This window comes from Adelges cooleyi, unplaced genomic scaffold (assembly GCF_023614345.1).
Source record: "Adelges cooleyi isolate 19-005CV unplaced genomic scaffold, UGA_ACOO_1.1 ACOO_flye_CR_arks_rails_tigmint_CR_PRNA_30, whole genome shotgun sequence".
NCBI classification, from domain to species: Eukaryota; Metazoa; Arthropoda; class Insecta; order Hemiptera; family Adelgidae; genus Adelges; species Adelges cooleyi.
In genome coordinates this window covers 16,956,142-16,973,783 of record NW_026095971.1, presented here as the reverse complement: position 1 = coordinate 16,973,783, position 17,642 = coordinate 16,956,142, and the positions used below count along the sequence as shown (strand labels likewise).

General features: G+C 28.9%; 1 protein-coding gene across 1 annotated transcript in view; it reads left to right on the top strand.

Annotated features, from left to right (window-relative positions):
- Positions 1–12,709: 12,709 nt before the first annotated feature.
- The window catches only part of LOC126838871 (PAS domain-containing protein cky-1), a 100,771-nt gene continuing 95,838 nt past the window's right edge, over positions 12,710–17,642 (top strand). The window contains exon 1 of the mRNA XM_050573636.1: positions 12,710–13,083. Within this exon, the coding sequence (XP_050429593.1) occupies positions 13,046–13,083 (38 nt within the window). The 5' untranslated portion in view covers positions 12,710–13,045. The remainder of the gene's footprint in view (positions 13,084–17,642) is intronic.

Below are 17,642 nucleotides of genomic sequence, written 5' to 3'. Positions count from 1 at the left end.
AGCACTAACGAAAATAAAAAAAATGCAGTAATCGAAACTAAATTAAAGTTTTTCGAGCTATCCACTGACATTTAGTAAACATAATGTTTTCCTGTACTCGAGTGTATTATTATGTAAGCTTTATACTGACAACATCATAGGTAACGCGTGTTTTGGGAGGTTTGCATTTATTATTTTATCGCGTTCACGTCGAGTAGATTTGAATACATCCAGAAGATGTAATAAAGTTTCTCACAAGAAAAACCCAACGATTTCATTTTAACCAGATTGGCTAAGTTATAATATTATTGTTGTCTGTTAAAAATATGTGGTTTAATATCGTCTGGAATTTAATTATACTGAGAAAAATATAAGAAATCTGACAAAAATATATACAAACAGGTTTTATATTCATAGTATTTATGTATTTGTTTATTAATTGTATTGCTATTTATTGAGTTTACAAATTTATTTATTATAAAAAATAATTAAAAGGAAAATTAAATACATATATTTGACTTGAAATCTTTGTTTTTATATTTTTTCTAGTTTAAAATATCATTTGGAATATATTTTGTATAGATGTAAATATAATATAATAAGAACATTTGTAAAAAAAAAAATTTATGCCGAAGTATAAAAATGTTTTTAACCAGGTAAGTAAACTGAGTGTTTTTATTATCTGCTTTGGTCAATTACGTTTTAAATCTATAAACAATTATCTTGAAAATTCGAAAACAGTGACTTATTATAGCTATTTTCTTTCTCCATTGTACTCTTTTATTTTTGGTTGCAAAAAACTGAGACGATTGAATTTTAAGACATCAAGAAGGCTTAATCTTTATTTTTTGTCTAAACTTGTATAGATACATGATAAAGTACACTATACAGAATTCAGATACACCGGTTACTCTAGTTTATTATTATATAATAAAAATAAGCCTTATTTTTTAGTTTTTATTGTAAAAAAAATAATCATGAACTTTAAATATTAATGAGTAACGAATAATAACTAATTACATTATGTAGTTTGTGACTCATAATTTATTATAATTGTGTTTTCTCTAACATGTACCTACTGTCTCGACTTGTCTTATAATAGAATAATAATGTAAAATAAAACAACGGTCTAAGTAATTATTGTAATATTTTCAAAATCGTTGCTCCAGTTCGATGTTTTTGGAGCAACCGTTGCAATTTTGTGCTTTTTTTTTGACATAAATTGTAAATCAGATGGCCACATATTCCAAAATTAATAATAGCCGTCTCGATGAAATCTGAACAAACATTAAGCTCATAAATCATAATATGTGTAACGTTTCGGCCAAGAGTTGTCAATAACTCTTAAATGGATTGTACTAACTTAATTATTTCTGCGATTTATATAAAACAACTTTTTGCATTCTGCTTTGTTTAATACATGGAATATATGGTTGGCCATGTTTAATTATGTGCATGAGCGTTCAAAGAATAGCAAATTTTGTTTAGTACAACTGAAAAAACATTAAACGTGTTTTTAAACGCAATAATATTATACTTCATTAAAATCGTTTAAATCATTTTCAAGGGATTACAGCGTATGATTTCAGGTAATTATTATATATATATTATGTAATGCGAGACGCCAGACGAATCATGACAGAAGGCCATATTTAATGCATATATATTATTTATACATACCTATAATTTAATAACTAATAAAACAAAATGTACAAATATTCAGCAAATACAATATTGTAGCTGGGCAATATACGGGTTAGTATAATATTCCTTAATTTAAATGCCCGATATCCAGCCAATAAATACATTAATATTGAACGTATCGGTAATATTATTATGTAAATAATATAAAATGGCGATAATTTTTTTCTACGCGGTTACTACGTATCATTTATTGATTTAATATTCATTAATAAACCATAACATAACAATTTGTAACATAATTGAGTTAATATATTTTATTAAACCACATCATTAAACATTAAAATAACATTAAGACGGTTTTGATACCGGTTTAATATGACGTCTTTGTATAAAATACTTACATTTTATTTTATCTGTTATAACACTTGTCATTCACATTAAAAAAAAATATATTTTAATGGTATATTGAAGATACCGTATTATAATGAGAGGTCCGTGAGATTAGCTTGTTGTTGCATTGAAATTCTATAAAATATTGTAACAAATTGACTGTGATTAACAATTACAAAATTATTTAATTTCACCACAATTATATATTTAAAATCAATTATATAAATGACAAAATTCATCACGGTTAAAAAATGAAAAGGTGTTAACTTCGAAGAGTCGAACTTTCAATAGCTGTTAATCGTAAGTCCATTAGACAATTCCTTGGTTACTATTTATTTTCTAAAAAAAAGTAAAGCGTGTGTGGAATAAAAACTGAAAAGTAAAAACTTATCCTAAACAATTTAAAATGTTGTCTATTGATTGCCAAAATTTGAAAAGCTATCCAGAGTGTAGTAGTTAATTTTCAGGTTAACCAGTAGTAAATTAATCGTTTTGATTAATAAGATGAAAACTTAAGATTTACTCATTATTCGTTTAAAATTAATCTGAAAACAGTCCACAAAGCTCTGATATACATATAATATATTATGTAACATTTTTACTATGTCACACAGTTTTCGTTGTGTACACAATACGTTTGTCTGATGGCAATAAATATAAAAAAAACTCCAACACTGGCTGACATTGACTGTTTAGTTTTTACCGTACAAGAACAATGATTATTATTTTTTTTTTTTTTCCAAAAACCCGTCTGCAATAACAACGATTATTATAAATCTACCTAATTATTGTACAAGACGTAAACAAATAGACCAGTCGTCTGTGTGCAACTATTGGTGTATTCAATCAGTACAGTATTTGTACAAGTAAGGCAGCTCATACAAGCGCCATAACAAAGTTAACACTGTCACATCTATCACACCACAGTGTGTGTTCTTTAGCCCGTATCATATTTTTTCTTACCAGTACCAGTCTTACAGTATATATAACATAACAAAACAATACATATTATACGGATAATGATAAAATAACATGTACCCAAAAAAATAAAAAAAATAAAATATTTATCCAAAAACTGGAGCAGGAATGCGGTTTGGTGTGTGCACGAAAAAGGTAACAATATTATTGCGACATCGATTTTTGATTCGTTTTTTTTTCTAATTCCCAACTCGCCTGACCAAACGAAAATTAAATATTGACTTTGCGTTTACACGTTTTTGATTTATGACCGGAGAGTGTCATAAATCTTTTTGGGTTACTACCATCGTCCGGTGGTTGTTTTAACACGGCCGTCTACAACAGCTAACGGGTTGAATCGAAATAATTGTTACACGCATAATATAACAAAATATTATAATGTGTTACAAACGTACGACACAAACGATTTACATTATTAATATGTGTCTGCCGATTTCCTCAATCAGACACTATTGTGTTCGCATTACTTACCGGCTCGTGCCCACCCAATCGCAAGTGAATTTAAAAGTGAATGTGATCACCTGTTTAGCTTGCGGTGTTTCTATACTACACAGGGTGTACCACAAACGAATGTCAACCTTTCGGTTTTTACATTAGACATTAGACTTATTTTTCTGACGAGATCATTGAATAAAAACTAAAACAAAAAAATATAATTAATCCCACGGAAAACCCATTAAAACCGTCTATACAAATACATATTGTGTAACATCAAAATTATAATTTTGGACATAATAATATTAAGTCAAAAATAGTGGCGATAATGTTTATTTTTGGAAAAAATTCAAACCATTCTTTTAGTAGTAGAGAATTTTTCGGAAAATTCCATGGTTCGGTTTTTTTTACTTTTGATGAATATTTCACAAGGAAACTGTAATTTTCCAAAAACACTATTCCCGGGACACCCTATGTAGTGCCACCCGTAGAATGCGACATTTGTGTCTGGTACACCCTGTACAATAGTGTATACCTACTCACTAGTGGCCGAACGTGTCGGGCAAGTCGTGTCCGACCGAATGGCGGTAGTGCTTTCACTCGTAGCACGTGGTCACACTGATAAGGCTTCGTGAACTTTTGACCGTGAAAAAAAGGCGGCAATTTTAAAGACAGCGCGCCAAGACATTACACATAACGCATTTTGTTATTAAATATATTACTGTGACGTTAGATGTCTACCAATAACAATGATATTCAACGATATTCTACGATTTAACGATATGATATTCTACATTTGTAATTTATTATGTATATTCTAGTGTATTCTAATAAGTTGTTAGTACTTCTGATTCTTCTATTCCTTATTTTTCTTTATTTATTAAGAATATAGAGAGAGCTACCTTTTTTTTAAAATTGAGGAAACCCCCAAAAATCAAATACCAGGAATATAAACACTTGTTTATTTTCTATACAATGACTCTACCGCATCTACAGCTTCGCATCAATACGTTCTTAAAAGCGATACAAGAGTTTCAGTTAAGACATAATAATTCCTAAGATATAATATCATCACTATTTATTTATTAAGTGGAAAAATATGTCGAACTAAAGAGTTGTTTCTTTTTAATATTTTGTTTGGACACACTAATTTTTAAATCTAGACTTTCAGTTAATAATTTCTGTCAATGCACATAAAAAAAATAACAGTCTAGAAGTTTAAATTGTTTCTGGTATTTAATAACTTAAACAATATGTTAATATTCAAATAATATTGAAATTATAATTAATTAAAACATTTGTTGTTATAAATGCGTGGTGTTGTGTACAAAATATTTTATTTAACACATTATCATTTCATTTATTATATGCGGTTATGCAGTAGTCAGTACTTTAATTTTTTTATATGTACAATACTAAAACTTACTTACTATGAATACTTATCGAATACTATCTCATGGTAGGATAAATAAATGGCAATTTTTTCTTGGGTTTTGTTAATAATGAAATATTTTTCGGAATTTGTGATTTTTTTGTGGGCAAAAATAATAATTTTGGTAAATCAAGAAAATATTTTGGAAATTATATGATAATAATATAATGTGTTATATTATGTCGACCTAGAATCAAATAAATAATACTACATTTTGGATAAAACAAATAGGAAACCATGTTCTTATTTTTTTTTTGTACGGTATTATTGACGAGAAAGTCGTGGTGTTTAGTAAAGGTTTACCCAGGAGAAATATTATTGATACACATGTGCCATTAAAATTTACCACGAGTAAAGGCATTGATTCGAAAACAGCATATTCATTCAAACTTTAAATCGATAATAATTAATTGAAAACTATGAAATGTCAACTGCCCAAAAATAAACACTTAACGGGGCCAAATTTTAGTTGACACTTGACCCATGTATTTTTTAAAAATGATGGCCATTGTTTTATGATAGAGCACATACGATTATAGGGTTTCAAACGCATTATATTGTAACAAGTGTTTGAGTAGAAAAAAATATAAACCAATTCCTACTCTGCGTTATATTAAAATAAATAAGGAAACGAAGAAAAAAACAATATATCATTAATGATATAAATGGTAAAATGAACTAGTGTCAACAAAGGTACAGCTATTTGAACTATTTGAACAAATGTTATCTTTTTGTGTTTGTAAATATCATTGTGTTTAAATCACTATAAAACTGGACGTTACCAAGACGGACATTCATTCGGCGATATCACATTTCACTTTAAGTTTCGTTTTTTAAGTTAATACCCAAAGTTTAACGGAATTGCAAAACGTCATTCAGATGAATTTTATCCGGATTGTGTTTAATGTATTTTATTCAAAATGAAACAGCTAAAAGAGATTCTACAAAGGTAATATAATAAAAATTACAAATTGCTGCCTCGTTTCTATAAAAATAAAAATGTTGCCAACCTATTATAGTTGTAATACAATTGTATTTATTTTAGAGAGTCAATGATTATTTTGATGAAAGTGTTTTGAAAACCATTGATGGAAAATATATGGTTATTACCCTGGTCCAACAGGGTTACCCAAGTCCAAAATTATGTATCACAATACTATATCCAGACTTACAACGTACTTGTCGATGTAAATGGTACATACCATTCACATCACATGTATCACATGTATGATACTCTTTATTTGTAATTTCTTCACTGAATACATTACTGTCAAACAAGTTTGAAACTTTTTACCTACCTAAAATTTAGTTTTTTTTACTATTAAGTTTGTTGTCTTATCAAAATATTATATTGGTCTTTTTGCAACCATTTCATTTGATATTTGCATACTATGTAAAATAAAATTTATAAGTAAAATATAATTTTTCGGGATTTATTTTAAGACCACTTTAAGTTTGTAGGAATTCGCAATTATTTTAACTGTATACTGGAAGTCTACCACTTATGATTTACCAAAAACAAAATAACTCAAAGAACTATTGATAATTATTAGGCATGCACATATTTAGTTTGAGTTTCTACATATATTGATCGGTTTGTTTTAAAGTTTTATTTAGAAATACTAATTAAGGCTATTGGGTACCGGCCAATTTTTAAGGAGTTTTGTATAGGCAATATTTAAGAAAAAAGTGGTTTTAATAAATTTCGATCATATCAATTAATTTACCGGTTAATTTTTGTATAAGCTTCATGGTTATATTTTTAATTTAAATTATTTAGTCTATGAGTAAAAGCCAATTTAGTTAATATAATATACATGTTTTGTTCCATCGCACAGGCTGAACCAGTGATTCGATAAGTAATCTGAAAACAGATTTGAATTTGTCATGAAGTCTACGGTCGGAGTACTTTTTTGATATCTTATGCCGAATTCAAATCGGTTTTCAGAAGTCTTATCACTTCAATACAATGATCGGACCAATTGAAGTTTAATGGGTAGTTTTTGACGGAAAAAATGGTCCGTACCCAGTAGCCTTAAGTAAAGAGTTATATATACATAATATAATATATAGACTTTAGATATATTTAGAATGAATTATAATGTTGAACAAAAAATACAGATATATATATAGATTTGTAAGCTTAGTTTTATCTCTTCTTTTAAATATGTAATTATACTATACTATTATCATTTTATAAAAATTGTAGTACATCTTTTAATTTTATATACGATTTATTGCTTTTTAATGGGTTTTGCTACCGGTTTTCTTGTTTTTTGTTTTATAAGATATTGCCAATTTTTCGATTTATTACCAAGGTTTTTTGCGTGAATCATAAGTGGTTTTTTTACTAGACACGGTTGCCAGAATAATCTAATTATGTTATGATCCTTTGATCAAAGGGCGATAACAGTTAGGATATGTTTTAAATATTTTTATCATTGGTATTGAAAACAATGTAGACAATATACATATTTTTAATAACAACCATTTAGATATATTTCTAAGGAAACCAAAAAGTCAGTTAGAATAAAAACAGTTGTGTTAAATGCATATTTAATTATTTTTAGTGTATATGTTCATAAATAATACCTAACTAATTAATTTTAACAATATATTTAATATTATCAGATGCAAAGTAAATATTTAATTAGTTCATGAACTATACGTAGGTATATATTATATTAATACCAATACAATATTATTTTTGTCTCTAGATTCTGTTCCTAAAGATATCAGCATGGTAAACGGATGGGGCTTAACAGTTACATTGTACGGGCAAGTGATCACACCTTAAGTACATATAAATTACAATTGTATTACAACTATAATAGGTTTGCAAAATCTTTATTTTTATAGAAATTAAATTTTATTATTTATTATATAAATTATTTTAAATTAAAATAATTAAATCCTTTAGTCCACTGTATGAAGTCATCCTCTCTCTCTCTCTCAAAAAAAAGCAAATCCGATACTTACAAGTCTACAAGTCGTTATCTCTTTGCCGCTATGCACCGGCATAGGACGCCCTGACCAATCCCATTCTAAGAAAAGTGGCAACTTAACTTACACAACAGCTAATGAGAATTTTCAAAAATGTACTGCGCCCTGAAAAACGTTTTGTTTCTTGTATTTTTAAAAATATATTATACTTATTTTTAATATTAAATTTAATAAATACATTGTTTTGAAATTGACAACTCATTGCAAAAGGGGTAAACCTCATAACACATTATATTATATGGTATTACAATTGATTAAAAAGTGATTGTTCATACTTATTACATTATGTTCCATTTTATACATAAACTAAATATTATGTAAGTTGTTATTTGACTTTTAGATGTTACATGTATGTAATACATATTGTTTAATGAACCAATCTGAACAACTCACAATGTTTACTAATGAATTAATGAGTAATAACAAATATATATTATCAGCAGGTTAATTTATTTATTACTCGCTTAAACAAGTGTTATTACATTATGTTTATTTTTAAAAACATAATTTGTATATATTGCTCTACCAGCTTACAATTAGGTAAACCATTTCATCCCGGTTCAAAAAAAGACTAAACTGCTACATTTATAAAAAAAACATGTATACTTAACTACTATATCTATAAATGACAACTCATACTGTTGTACACCATATATTACATCACAACGAATTAATAACGGAATATCTAAATAAAAGATCACTCGTCTAGTTATCCTATAATTCTAAAAAAACAGGTAGCATTAAAAAAAAAAAAATTATCTACTGTCATAATTTATTTCATAATATTGCAAGTATAACAACCGAAAGATACAAGGGAAAAATCAGAAAAGTCACATTTTACAACAAAAAAAACATTGCGATTTTAGTGTCGTAAAGTTCATTGCGTTTTTAAAATATGTGAACTATTTAATAAACATTTATGGATTAAAAAAAAAGAACTCATGGTTTTTAGCCTATCCTTTAACTGTAATTTACTACAATCATAGTTGTAATATATTATTATTTTAGATTCGCATACAACCGTATTGTAACTATTGTTAGGTATACTAAATACCAATCAGAAACGGCGTTATGTATAGGCGACTCAACTAACACAGCAGCAATTCGACACGGTTTGTTTTAGCGTAGAAAACAATTATTAGGCAAATATAATAATTTTTCTTCCTTGTTTGGCACTACAATATAATAATCTTACTGTGATAAAAATGTGGTGTTTATTTGTTATTTTTGCAACGCAGCTGTGACAGTAAGACATAACCGTACACGTTCCAAGAGAATACGTCATATCAGTCGCAGAGCCATATTGTTCGTCCTGTACCGTTACATTTATTTCACGTTTTTTATTATTATTCTCATGCTTTTTTTTTTTTAATTTTTTTTTTGTCGCTTATTGTTATTTTATCATTCAGTACAAGTCGTTACAGTTCTCTTTTTGGTTTTATATTTTAGAACTACGAGCCCCGGGCGTATTTCAGTGTTTAAGGTTAATGACACAAGAACCCGTTTTTTTGTTAGCAATTTTAACAGAAATAACAAGTAGACTAAATAGTGTCTTTGCTATGTTTTCATCGTGGGTTATTAAATAAATATTAATGGTTTATTTTATAATGTATTTACTTTAAACCAAATCAAATTTATTATATTATGCCAAATAATTAATTATGAATTTTTAATAAATTAAGACGTCCGGGTAAACAAAAGAGGGAAAATTGAGTGATGTTTTACTCTAAAATAAATCAGTCAAAGCTGAAGTTTCGGTAAAAAATAACCCACCAAGTCTGTTGACTTGTATTAGTTTAAACTTCGGCAAATATTAAAAAAATGTATGAAACTTAAAAAGTTATAAAAGTAAATAAATTCGATTTTGTTGTCTGAAAACTTTTAACTGAAATAAGTCAATATAGAATCTATTGGTATTAAGTGAATTTTTCCTAAGTTCAATAACTTTCTACTTTCTGCACATTTTATATTTGTTAGTATCATAGGTACAATTACATAAATACTAGAAGCCTGTTGGAACTATATAGGCCGTTTTGAAAGTGTGGCAGTTTTATTTAATGGTGTTTCAAGTTTTGTAAACAATAATATTCAGTTTCAATTTTCATAGTATTAAAAAATGCAGTGTGAGATTTATTTTACATACTCGATGGACCGCCTTGATAAGTGCTGCGTGTTATTTACCATAATGATTACTTATGGGTATATTATGAGGACGGTGTTAATACCATTTGATATTAAGTACCATAGATTTTATCTAATTTTTCGTAAGCAATGTACCTAACTAATAACCATTATTATTCTCGGTGTCGAAACATAAACGTTGAGAATTAGAAATCTGCACGAATTTTAATATCATACTGCCTTGGTAATTTATATATTATACTAAATCTTGATTTTATCATTAAGAAAACATTATTCAAAGTAATTACAAGTAAAAAATGATTTAGGAATGTTGTTGTAGTTAGGTATCTATAATCCAATACTCGTTCTCGCATTAAAATAAACTTTAATGCTAACCTTCAATTAAGATGATGTACTACTATTTGAAATAGCAAATTTTAAGGTAGGTACCTGAACCATGTATAATAATTGTGTGTAAAATCATTATCGCAGTAATTAAAAGTGTCATACACGTCAATGATTTGTTTTAAAAAATGAATGTTGGATTACACTTTACATAAAAAATTTAAGAAAATTATAAAAATGTTGTTTACCGCTGTCAGGAAAAAAGAACACCTCTATACTATATGTTTTTATATATTATCGGTATTATAATAACTGTAATGATTCGTAAATTTCTTTTCTCGTTTTCGGTAATTTTGGATAGCTATGCATTCTAGAATTACTTATGCACATATCTTGCTATTAGTATCACATAATGAGTTACCAAGTGAAATTAAATTGTGTATTCTCTACTAAACACATGTAAATATACATAAGGGCCTAAGCAATTTTAATAATTATTAATAAATAATACATTTAAATATTTCCTTTGATAAGGAAAAAATAAAAATAACAATTAAAGCTACAGCAATTTTTGAATTATTTATATTATTTATCATTTATATATTATCCAATAAAATTTATGTTTATATTTATAAATACAGGATTTAATTTGATTTTGATTTATTTTAGTATCGATTAGATTTTCCAAAGTTCAAAAAAAAAAAAAAAATATTGTAGGTATGATTCGAATTACAATTTTTTTTAAAAATGTATTTTACATGCACAGTAAAAATAATAATAAAAAGAATACCTACGTTTATATTTGTAGAGGTTTAAAAGGGAAGGGCGGATTACACTCTCCCTTGAGCCAGTTCCGTGTAGTCATAAGAAGCTTTGGGCCTTTATGAAAATTTAAAAAATGTATTTATCTGTCACTCTATACAATGTAATTATTGGCAATCCCTTGTGTCACGATATTTTATTTTTTTTTTAATAATGGAACTATTTACACCGGCGTTTGATAGCGATAATCTAGTAGGGGCTATGGAACAAATAGTGCCTGTTTAAAAATTTAAATCATTGTAGAAGTGTAAAGTAATAAAACAAATACATGGAGTTTTACAACTGATTTTTTTTTTACTCACAACTCATAATAAACTTGTTTTATGTTAAACATCTATAAAAGAGATTTATATATATATATATATATATATAAATTACTTGAAAAATTAAAAACTTAGTGAAATGTAAAAATTTACTTGCAAATATATTAATTATTTTCTCTTTATTAATACATACATCTGGTTCGCAAGTCGCACCTTATTTTAACCATTTGCTCCAAGTTGTCTTGGGACATGACCGTACGGAGTAAAGAATTTAGTCTTAATCAGTTAAGCTTAGACAATTAGTACCTCTTAACAGTACCGAAAGAGTAACAGTTATTTTGAACGTTAAATATAAATTTTGAAAAAACTGTTTGAAGTGATGCTGTACATAAAAAAGTTAAAATAATTTCCCAACACTATAACTAAATATCGTCACGTAAAATCCCTGAAATGCAACATGTCTTATATACAGGCACGTAGCCAGAACATTTCTATTGGGGTACTAACAATTTTGGACCCATGGATAATTTTCCATATTTTCCAATGAAAAACCACTAAGTAGTCCATTTATTATTATGTCTATAAAATAGGCCCTATTATTTATCTTTTCAGATAACGTTTTCTATGAATATAAAGATTAAATGCAGTCATAATAATAAATGTGTTACCTTATAGTAATCACAATAGACTTATTTCTAGTTGTATAATAGCACGTTTTTGATACTTATTAATTATATTTTGAATTTGGGGAGCTGGCTCTAATCCAGAGTTAATCTAACGGGGGCCAGGCCCACCCAGGCCCCCCCTTGGCTATATGCCTGCCTATATAGTTAGTTATTAAAGAAAAAAATTGTTTGATGTATGCAGCTAAAATTGCTAATTTAACGGTTGATGACTGATGTGGTAAACGTATTTTTTTTTTTAGATAAATACTTTTTTTTTACTTTTTCGCCAAATTTCTGATCACTTAATCTCTGTAAAAAGAAAATTGTTTTCCCCCCGGTCGTCTGAACAAGGACCACCGAACTCTGGTGCGATGTCCGTATATTGTACCGCGGCGGCACGCCGGCGGTGGCGTCTGATCGTTTGGCGGAACGGCACGTGGCCACCGCATAAACGGGCGGCGGGACCACGTGACCGGAGACGACGGCCACCAATGACGGCCGTGCGGCGGGCGGCGACCAATGAGCGCGCGCACCGGCGGCCGGGCGGCCGACACGGGGGCGGGGGTCTCGCCGTCAGCCGCCGTGTGCGCGGGTGGAAGCAAAGAAGACAGCGGCAGTCTCGTACGCGCGGACGGACCGGTTCACGTGTGATCGAGTCCACACGTTGAAGTCTCCCGTGTGAACATTATTTTATCGTTTTCGATTTTTTTACAAGGTTTTTTTTTTGTTCAAAAATATATTTTCCCATTACGTTTGTTTGTTCGTCCCGACCGAAATAGCTCGAATAGCACCGGCAATGTGAGGCGCCCGCCAAAATCTGCAGTGCGCATCATCATCAATCTGTATCACATCGTGTTTACGACCGTTTACCGAATTTATAATATTACAGTGTTAAAAGTCGTACCGAAATCAAGTTTCGTCTTGTGCGTTTAATTTTGCATATTTCGCACTGTCATCGCACCGTCCACATGGATTTTCAGGCGAATTCGTCAAACATGTTCACCAGGTAAGTTTAAAGCACGATTACTTACGTACTACCGATCGAATGCTAGATTCGTAGTGACTATAATATACATACCCATTTCTGTAAATATGAAAAATATCGTAATTTAATTTTGAAATTATAACCAACGAAAACGTCAGAAAACCATCACAAAAAATATGTCTCATAATTTTAAGTTTAAATTTTCTATTAGCAATTAATTGTTATTAAAAAAAAATGTAATGTGCTTAATGGATACTGAGGTACTGCTGTAGTACGTCTAAGTACCTGTGTCGGTTATGAAAAAATTACTTTAAAGGAAAAGCCACGACGTCTCGTTAGATAGCCGGATTTTTATAATTTTGTTTTTTTTTAAAGAAGAATATTTTTACAATTCTCACTAAATTTGGATTACTAAAAATTTAATTTCTGAAGGGGTTATGAAATTGTAAATTTTACAGATTTTTTTTTAAACTTACGTTTGTTATTTGATGTGAACGAATTGAAAATCGAAGAACTATGCAAATAGCAAACTGTGAAAAGTTTTTATTTAAAAAAAACAAGTATCAAAATCTCATTACGCTATAAGGTGACATGGTTGGTAAAAGGACTTTTATATTAATAAAGTTTACCAATAATTAAACAACATCAAAGTATCGTTGCAACTTCTTGTGTCTAGGTTCATTTAGCTTAATATATGCAGTCTGTGTAAATTTACTTTACAAATATTATACCTACTCGTTTTTCGTCTTTTTAATTTAACAACAAAATAATAAGAATTTTACTGGCAGCCAATAGTCAAAGAAAAAACATTTTTTATTAACTGCTAATACTTAATTGTCTTACATTCAGCCTTTTAAATAAAAATTATATATTCCTTTTTATTTAAGATGTTTTATACAACGATTGGATAACAATATTATGATATTGTTACAATATTACAATATTATGATATTATGATATTTAATAAAATAATTATAATATTACCTAATTAAATTGCTTAACATATTTTAGTTTTATGGATGTCCAAAATGTAGATTTTTCGGTGTCTTAGAGATTGTCGTTATTTAACTCACATATTGTTCAATCATTTCAATAATTATACGATTTATGAATGAGAAATAAATAACCCCATATAATATATATTTTATGCCTATTTTTAAACTTGAAACTGAAGGTTGCCTCCTAACTCTGCTTAACGTACCATTAATTTATTTATTAAAATAGGTTTCATAGATTAATTTCACACTACTTACCTAATAACTATTTTTTGGGTGATATATTGATTAGGATACCGTCTCTTAGAGTTTCTCTTCAATCAAGTTCATGCAACAGACTTATGTTCATGACTTATGATTTTAATTTTTACCTGTGGCCTCAAATCCACAAATATTTTTTATTTAATTTAAAATACAAGACGAATTAAATTAAAATAATCTTACATGTTAAATTAATTTTTTTGTTGCCTTCGCTTTTAATGGTAAATTTCTCGAACCTCGGCTAATTTTGTTCAGTTAAAGGTTGTCAGTCCTACGACCAATCTCCATGTCTTAGAGAATAGAACTGTTGCTATAATTTGTTTATATTTATCATATAGAGTATCAAAAGATTAATCATATCCTAATAGAATTTGCTTAGGTTGAGGGATAGTTATGTGACAAATAACCTTCCTTCGTTGGTTCTGTATATAAAACAAATTTGTTTTGTCAAGAGGAAATGCAAAACCTATTATTTCGTATTTTTCTTTTAATTTCCAAAGAAAATTTAAGTCTTTAGTTCTGTAGAACAAAGTTAAATAATTTCTTGTGGTTGTGTCTTAATCCAGTAGAGGTTTATAATATTAATAATACAATTATTAGTTTATAGTATTTAGCTCTACAATAATGAATTAAATAAATAAGTTTGACCGAATGGATATTATGAAATAAGAAAATCGATTTGAACCTTTTTGACCGTGCACAAAGTATAGCTAGTATTCCAAAATTGTATCACAATATCTAAAGAATATTTGTTGTAACCTATATAATAACACAATATTATACTTCACGGTAATTTCTGGAGTTGGCGTTAAACGTATTCGATTATTTGTTTTTTTTTAGCAATTAGCATATAATGTACTTAGGTATTGTATATGTAATTTTTATTTTTAGGTGTTGTTGTGCCCCGTTTTGGTTTTACTGTAAGTCAGTACCGGTTTAAATAAATCGACTACAATTATTTTAACCATAATATAAAAATAATACCTTTTTAATAATTATTAAACATCAGTTAATATCAACGTTTGGCCATAATTTTATTAAATACACTGCGCTTATAGGGTATGTCAAGGTTTTTAAGAACGTTAAAAAATGTTAAAAATATAAAATTTATCTATATTACTAAACTATGCCCGCAATTTATGTAGAATTTGTGAGTCATTGTATCTTTGTGTGACAATATTTACAATAGATAGATACTATAGATACTTATCTATAGATATCGTTTTTATGACAGATATTAATCAATTAAATGTAAAAAAAAAAAAATAATATTTACAAAATTTGGTTTAAAGTAATAAAAGAATATGAACCATGTATATATTTGTACACAAGGTCTCATCATAGTAGAATTTGTAGCTAAAATTTAAAATTATTAGCTTTATTTTTAAAAAATTGTTTAGTATATCTTTACAAAAATATTAAGATTAATTCCTAAAATTTGAATTCATGTAAAAAAAATTAGGATGTATAAATAGATATTTTTTTACTTGTATAATTGATTTTGTTTGTGGCTTACAAAAACAATTAATATTTGAAAATACAAGAGGGGTGGATAATTGTAAGTAAAATAAGTGGACATAAAAAAAATATATAGGGACACAATACATCTCTAGTTAGAAAAATTTAGTTAGTCCAACTATATATATTTAGTAATTCCAAATAGAAATAATTTTAGTTGGACCAACTATGTATTTTTTTCCAAGGAGGGTTAGCATCCTCTCCCACACTTCGCCAAAAAAAATATATTTTGCTAAAATCGGCATAAATTAACAAACAACTATTGTAATTATTTCTACTATATGATAATCGATCGATTATTACTAATAGATGTATAATAATTGAGTCAGGCGAAGTGAGGTAAACGACGGATTTGAAAGGCTTAGATGTAATCCGTACAAGATATGAAACCAAAACGGCAACAGGCACCCTGCCAGCTCGGCAACCAAATACGCGCCGTTGTCTTGGGGTTGGGGAAAGCAAATCAACTCGAATCATATGTTCACACGTGTGCATGTGTGTGTGATCCTTCCAACCCAGTTATTAATATACCGATACGGTCGTCTGCAAGATATTATTATGGTATACGGCTCGTATTATAAGAAGATATCCGAGTAGGATAAGGTGTAATTTTGTTCATCTTCCTTCTCACTGGTCGACTTGCATGTACGCGACCGTTGAAGTCTCTCCATATACCGATCGACCTTGGCCGGGGCACGTTACCGACGGATTTTTCATAATCGCCGTGGACGGTACGCGTCGGTATTTCGCACTTATATATACTTACACAGCAAACCGTTTAAGAACTTACCCGCCGAACGGGGAAAAGAATTACACGCAAGACGACCGTACGGTTCGCTGTTTATAATAAACGGCCACAGCAAAAGGATATGATGTAACAATATCAATACCGTTCGAATCTATAGCTTGCGTGGATATAATATACGTACCTACTGGGAATCGAAAATCGAATCTTCGTATCATATATTTTATTATTATTATTATACATTAACATCGGTGTACAGCCATCTGTTGAGCTAACTATACCGTGATTGATTTGGGCTGTATGCCAATGACGTATGACGTGTGTACCTATGTACACGTCTGTCTGCAACGATCCAAGGGCACGGGTGTTCCCATCCTTAAGTCAGAACTGATGCGCTGTTCCCGCGTCGTCCAATACAACTATTACTGTACAACCGGTCAGTACAATATTATAATACAGGTGTACCGTAAAATAAACAATCTGTTAAGTAGGTTTTATTAATATATTTATATCTTTACTATATGTGTTCACGTTTTAGTGCCTTAGAAGTGATAACGCTGTACAGTTAATTCGTATTGTTTGTCTTCAGGTATAGCAGCTGATTAACGGGTTAGCTAATTTATTCCTTTAACAGTTTAACGCAATCTACCCATTTCGTTTTTCAATCGCCTTCTCCTAAATAACTTTTATGGCTGTGTCTCAATTTCATTTTATCAGTTGCTATTATTCAACTTCTATAAACCATTAGAGGTTCTATTTGTGAACAAAATATATCCTTGGCGTTTCCATCGTCCTGTGTTCCCATGAAGTCTGATTTCCAGTCTGAAAAAAGTTTTGAATTTATCATCATGTCTTCTGTAGCTTGTGATATTATTGTTATTGGCTACTTTTTCTTATATTTGTTTTCATTTTAAAATAGTTTTTGTAAAAAGAAAATTGTTTAAATCGCTATTCTTAACCCCCTTAAGATATATGTTTTTCTTATGCGTTACCATGGCAACAATTAATGTGTTATATTTAATTCGGTTTTGACGAAGTTATTGCTTATTAGCCATTGATTT